This window comes from Elephantulus edwardii, unplaced genomic scaffold (assembly GCF_000299155.1).
Source record: "Elephantulus edwardii isolate Elephantulus edwardi_28Jun2011 unplaced genomic scaffold, EleEdw1.0 scaffold00005, whole genome shotgun sequence".
NCBI classification, from domain to species: domain Eukaryota; kingdom Metazoa; phylum Chordata; class Mammalia; order Macroscelidea; family Macroscelididae; genus Elephantulus; species Elephantulus edwardii.
The window spans coordinates 15,236,720-15,243,527 of record NW_006399755.1 but is presented as its reverse complement, the minus strand read 5'-3'; the positions used below and the strand labels follow the sequence as shown (position 1 = coordinate 15,243,527).

The 6,808-nt window shown below is 41.0% G+C and overlaps 1 protein-coding gene across 1 annotated transcript in view; it reads right to left on the bottom strand.

Annotated features, from left to right (window-relative positions):
* Positions 1-4,120, bottom strand: part of C8A (complement component 8, alpha polypeptide) — a 104,350-nt gene extending 100,230 nt beyond the window's left edge. Inside the window, exon 1 of the mRNA XM_006879827.1 lies at positions 4,044-4,120. Within this exon, the coding sequence (XP_006879889.1) occupies positions 4,044-4,120 (77 nt within the window). The remainder of the gene's footprint in view (positions 1-4,043) is intronic.
* Positions 4,121-6,808: the final 2,688 nt, after the last annotated feature.

Sequence of the window (6,808 nt, the reverse complement as noted above, 5' to 3'; positions counted from 1 at the left end):
TGAGTTGTGGTGCTGGAGAAGAGTGTTGAATATACCATGGACTGCTAGGAGAACAAACAGGTTTGTCCTGGAGAGTGTGAAGCCAGAATGCTCCTTGGGGTCAAGGATTCTGAAGCTTCATCTGACATGCTTTGGGCATGTTTCAGGGAGGGACATCATGTTTGGGAGAGTGGAGGCATGGCGCAGAAGAGAAGAGCCTCAGTGAGATGGATCGATTCTGTGAGTGGAGTGGTGGAAATGAATGTGTTTGAGACAGCGAGGTTGGCGCAGGATAGAATGGCGTTTTAGGGCTCTTATACAAAGGGTCGCTATGAGTCGCAAACAACTTGATGGCACATAACAACAACAACAAACAACAACACTATGTTCTGGACTTATCAACCAGAATGAGTATTTCTGTCATTCTCATTCCTTGTCCAACTTTTAGATGCATGTCATTGTTGTTTACTGTAGAGTCAGAATCAACCCACAGTTGATCCTCCTGTGGGTTTTCAGAGACGCCTAATTGCATGTGAGGAGACTGCTCATCCTTGTCCTATGGAGCAGCTGGTGGCCCTGAACTGTGTGCCTTCAAGGATTGCAGCACAGAAGAATGAGTGTTAAAAATTATAAACCTGAAAGTACCACTCCTGAGTAGACCTTCCAGTGACTACTGCTTGTAAAATTCTATTCCTCACCATAACATCTCACCAGAGTAGATCCTCGATAATCAAATCTCTGCCCACCTCTTTTGCATTCTCTTACAGATCAATCTCCTGCTCTCACGGTACCACCATCCTTCAGTTCCATGAATATGATGAACTATTTTCCACAGTAGAGTCGTAACACCTGTTGATCTCACTGCCCAGAAAATTGTCCCCCCAAGTCTTAACACCTGTTGATCTCTCCACCCAGACTATCCTTCCCTCAGTCTTCACCTGGCTTCTCCTTCCCTGGCTTCATACCTCAGTGATACATCACCTTCCTAGACCTCATAGAAATAAATGTTATACATGAATTCATAAAATAAATGCACAGAGATAAAAATGTGCACCATCTATTTTCTTAGTTAGGAGTTATGGAAGATTTTATTTGAAGAAATATAAGGAAAACAAACAGATTCTTCTTGGAGAGAATTAAACCAAGCTACGCCTTGGAGGCAAGGATTCTGGGGCTTCGTCTGACATACTTTGGACATGTTGCCAGGAGGGACGGGTCCTTGGAGAGGGACTTCATGCTTGGGAGGGTGGAGGGACAGTGCAGGAGGGGAAGACCCTCTATGAGATGGATTGATTCGGTGACTGGGGTAATCGGGATGGGTGTGTCAGAGGCGGTGCGGTTGGCGCAGGATAGAGCAAGGTTTAGGGCTGTTGTGCATGGGGTCGCTATGAGTCGGAAACGACTCGACGGCACATAACAACAACAACATTCTTATATTAGGAATGTTTGAAGTCACTGCCTGATCTGGACTATTCATGCCACTTCTTGTTGTTAGGTGTCAATGAGTTGAGTATGACTCATAGTGACCCAATGAATAGCAGATCTGAACCTTGTCCTATCCTGTGCCATCCTCATCATCTCTGACACACTTAAACCCATTGCTCTGGTCACTGTGTCAATCCATCTCATTAAAGGTCTTTCTCTCTTTCTGTGACCCTCTACTTTTCTAAGCATAATGTGTCTTTCAAAGGAATAGCCTCTTCTAGCCACATGCACAAAATATGTGAGATGAAGTTTCCTTTTCATTGCCTCCAAGGAACACACTGATTATATTTTATCCAAAACATATATATTTGGGGTTTTTTTTAAGGTTTATAATATATTTAGGAAGCTCTGGTGGCCTAGAGGCAAGAAGTTGCACTGCAGTTCTGAAGGCACGTGGTTCGAGGCCAGCAGCTGCTCCACGGGAGAAGGATGGACAACCTCCTGTGTGATTAACTGCTTCTGAAAATGCCCCGGAGGGTCAGCTATGGGTTGGTTCTGACTCTACAGTACACAACAATAACATGCTCTATTTAGTGCTCTTCTCCAACATCATAACTCAAAAGTATCAATTCTTCTTCTGTAATCCTTATTTGTTTTCCAATTGTTCTTGTTGTTGTTAGGTGCCATCGACTTGAGTATGACTAATAGCGACCCTATGAACAACAGATCTGGGCCCTATCCTATCCTGTGCCAACTTCACCATCTCTGACACACTTGAGCCTTTAGCCCTAATCACTGTGCCAGTCCACTTGCTTTAGGGTCTTCCTCTCTTTTACCATCTCCCCACCTTTCTGAGCATGATGTCCCTCTCTTAGCAATATGCCCAAAGAACAAGAGATAAAGCTTTGCAACCTTTGCCTTCAAGGAGCAGTCTGGCTGCACGTTCTCCAAGACACATCTCTGTTCTTTAGGCAGTCCATGAAATATTCAGTACTTTTTTCCAACTTCATAGTTCACAGGCATCAATTTTTCTTCTGTCATCCTTATTCATTGTCTAATTATAAATGCCAAAGCACACATTTGAAAGCAGCAAAGGTTGTCACTGTCTAGTTTTTCCCCCCTCCCATCTTAAATTCAGTGTCAGACATGCTGGCATTAGACACAACGTACACATTCACTTATTGCCAGTGTCGGTTCTAACTCATAGTGATCCTTCGTCAAGTTTTCAAAGCTGTACATCTTAAAAGGAAGAGACTGCCCATCTTTAGATCCCCTGATTTCTTACTTCAGCGCTTTGTAAAATATTTAATTGCTTCTTCTTCGAGTTGACTTCAAATTTGTCTCTTCACTGGTCTGTCTTGTTTGATAAGTTCATCAAACATCAAGGTTCTTTGTTCAGTTTCAAAAAGGATTACAATGATAAGCTTTTATAATTAAGAGTATCTCAGCAGAGATTGCCTTTACCACAGTCCTCATGCTTTTATCTCCTAATCATTAATGACGAATTTCCTGATTTTTCAAAATTGTTTTCACTTTAAACAGAGAGTTACAAATTAACAGCTATAAAATGCATATCTCCCCTTCTGAACTGTTATTTAAAGGAAATCCCTCCTGTAACTTTTAAAAGCAATAATGATTCAAAATTGAATCCTCTCATAAGATTTTGACTATAATAACTCTATGTAAAATCATTCACGTTTAGAAGACAGGGCCTGCTTTAAAATTATTCCAAATGTGAGACAAGGGGTTGCTTAAACACTGTGGCATACTCACTGTTGTGATATGGAAAAGCTAGAAGCCAAACTGAATAAAGGCAAGGAAATACAAAGTTAAAGAAGCAATGCATGTATAAAATTATTCCTCTGTCCACTAAAGTAATAATAAAGGCTAATTTATAGATTCAAATAAGCTGATAGTTCTACTGCTCTTTGCTTTTTCTATAATGTTTTCACATTTATTATTTAATTTCATTCTCCCAACAACCCCACGAGATGTGTCTTCTTGTGATTTCTCTTTTGCCGATAAGGAAATATCTTAAGTAGAAGGTTGGTTATCTAACATTACCCATGAGAATATAATTTATTACTCACCTATCATAAGCCTAGAGCATTTTAAATTCAGGATGTCATATCATCACTATTAACTTTTACAGAGAGGAGGTATTTTTATTCTAACTTTACAGATAGGGAAACTGAGGCTTGGAGAGCTTGAGTGATTTCCTCCAAAATACCCGAATCCTAAGGGGAGCTCTGGTCTAGGGCAAGTTGTGCCGCTAGGCCAAAGGCCATGCATCTCTGCTGAACAAGTCCACTAGTAACTTAATGGGAGAAAGATGAGCAATCTACCCTGTCATTTTCTGCTTCAGAAACCCAATGGAGAGTCAGCTCTGAGTAGGTGCTGACTTGACGGCAGTGAGATAGAGAGACCCAGGTACTGAGAAAGCTATGGTTTCTAGACAGCCCTTTCTGACTGAAAGCACGTGCTCTTTGAATTTTCCTGCACTCCTTCACTGGGTTAGCAATAATATGAAAAGAGGCTTATAATCACAACAAAATAGCCTGTTGCAAACATGAAAGTGTCTTAGTTCCTCACAAGCTGATTCCAACATGTACTATTGGAGAACTGTCTGATCTACTCACCTGTTCACTTTTTCCTGCAAGGTCTCCCCAGGGCCACAAATCATCAAAGACAGGCTGAGAAAAGCAACAGCAAACATCTCATCCAGAGACTATAGCCCTGTAATTAAGGAAAACAAAACAAAACACCCAACCATATATTTGGGGAGTTTGGGGTAAAAGATGTTTATAGGTCAAAAGTTGTAAGATCTATCAGATATTTGTCACTAATAAGATTTGCCCAATTCTCATTCAGATGTGGTTAATTAGTAACCAGGATATTGATTAGACAAATACCCTAAGATCTCAGAAACCAAAGGCCACTGTCCCTCCAACTTTTTGAAAAAAATATTCATACAGCTGAAGAAAGGGAGAATGTTTAACCAATACTTATTGAGCAAAGGAATCTTATTTTCAGATAGAGGCAAATGCCAAAACAAGATACTGTTTCAGAATTTTCAGTCTTTTTGAGTGACTTTAGGAATTTCAGAAGTCAGATCAACTCAGTTTACAAGGCTGAAACAAGACTTACACCAGAACATCGATTTAGCCAAAACCCAGCCAAATAAAAAGGAGAAAATGTTAGCAAGTATATGAAAATGCTACTTGAAGCAGTTACACATGAAGTGTTCCTAAACATCTGAAAACCTGAGAAATGTAGATAAATGACTTTTCATCCAGTCATTCGGGATCATTAATATCTAGTTTAATGTCTAGCTTGTCTCATCTTGAAGGCCTCAAGCCACTTTATTTTTTTAAAATGTATTTTATTGTAATTTGAATGTAAGTGTAAATTTCACACTGGTGTTTCATTCAGTAATTCATACACATCTTGTTTTAGGATAGTAATGACAACTTTTAGTATAATAAATTAATTTGCAGCTCTAGTAGCCTAAGCATTACCTGGACTGCCAACAGAACAAACAAGTCTGTGTTGGAGGAAGGGCAACCGGGGTGCTGTTTGGAGGCAAGAATGGAGAAACGTCGTTTCATACATACACTTCAGGCTTCTTATCAGGAGGGACTGGTCCTTGGAAAAAGACATTGTGCTGGGAAATGTTGAAGGTCAGATAAGCAGAGAAAGACCCTCAACAAAAAGTGACTGTAACGATTGGCTCCAGCATATCAGAGATGGTGAAGAGGGGCCAAGCTAGGGCAAGGTTCATATCTGCTGTTCACAGGGTCTCTGTAAGTTGACTGTAGTCAATGCTATAGCACCTAACAACAAGGAGTGGCCTACTGAGTAAGATGTTATCAACCCAAAAGCAGGTGATTCAAATACACCACCTGCTTCAAGGGGGAAAAATGGGCACTCTCCTCCTCTGAAGGGTCAGTTACTTGTTGATTCTGACTTAACAACAATGAGTACTAGTTGTTGTTGTTATTAGATGCCGTCGAGTTGAGCACAACTCATAGTGACCCTATGAACAAAAGATCTGAACCCTGTTCTATCCTGCACCATCCTCACACTTCCTGACACACAAGAGCCCATTGCAGCAGTCACCATATCAATCCACGTGGTTGAGGGTCTTCCTCTCCTTGTGGACCCTCCAAACTTCACAACACCATGTCCTTCGCTAAGAAAAAATCCCTCCAAGAACATGTCCAAAGTATGTGAGATGAAGCCTCATCATTCTTGCCTCCAAAGAGCACTCTGGCTGCACCCTTTCCAAGATGTTTCTGTTTGTTCTCTTGGCTGTCTGTTGGATGTTCAGTGCTCTTCTCCAACATCGTATCTTAAAGGCATCAATTCTTTTTCTGTCTTCCTTATTCATTGTTCAGGTGTCAGATGCATAGTTAGTAATCAGAAAGACTATGGCCTGAATCAGATGCACCTTAGTCTTCAAACCGAAATCACTACTCCTCAGTACTTTGGAAAAGTGCCCAACTGCAGATTTTCCCACTGCAATGCATCTCCTTATTTCCTGACTGCTGTACCAAGGGTGTTACTTGTATATTTAAACAAGAAGAAGCTGTTGATAGCTTCAATCTCCTCTCTATCCATGATGTTGCCTATAAGTCCAGTGGTAAGAATCTTCATTTTCCTGATATTGAAATGCAATCCATACTGAAGGCTGCATTCCTTGATCTTCTGCAACAAGTGCTTCAAATCCTTTTCACTTTCAGCAAGCAAGGTGGTGTTATCTGTATAACGAAGGTTATTGAGGAGTCTCCCTCCAATCTTGATGACACACTCCTCCTCATAGAGTCTAGCTTCTCAGATAATTTGTTTAGCATACCAATTAAGTAGGTATGGAAAGAGAATACAACTTCTCCCACACACACTAGTTTCTTTACAAAACTCGAATACAAATTCTAACAAATTCTTTCAATTTCCCTCACCCCCTCAAATTGTACAATTCAATGATTCATCCCCCCCCTTCCCATGCACGTCCACATCCTTCTGCTTCTAGTCTTGATGAACTCCCTTCCCAGTTCCAAACTGTGCCGTTCTCCCCTGCTCCGTTCGCACAATAGCCTCTTAATCCAGGTGTAAGTTCTGTGGAAGCACAATCAAGTGCTCTGGGATTCCCGTTCTTCTCTTCTCAGTGTCAACCACAACTTGTCATGATCCACATCGTCAAACACCTTTGCATAGTCAAGAAAGCACAAATAGATGTTCTTCTGATATTTCTTACTTTCAGCCAGGATCCATCTGATCTTGCTTACAGTCAGCTGTGGGTGAGAAGTCTCTTGTGTAGGCAAACAGGATGTGGTGGGAAGGCCTTTGTATTTAAAAGTCAGCCCTTGGGGCTGGTATTAATAGTGTTTGAAGAGAGCATTGTTAT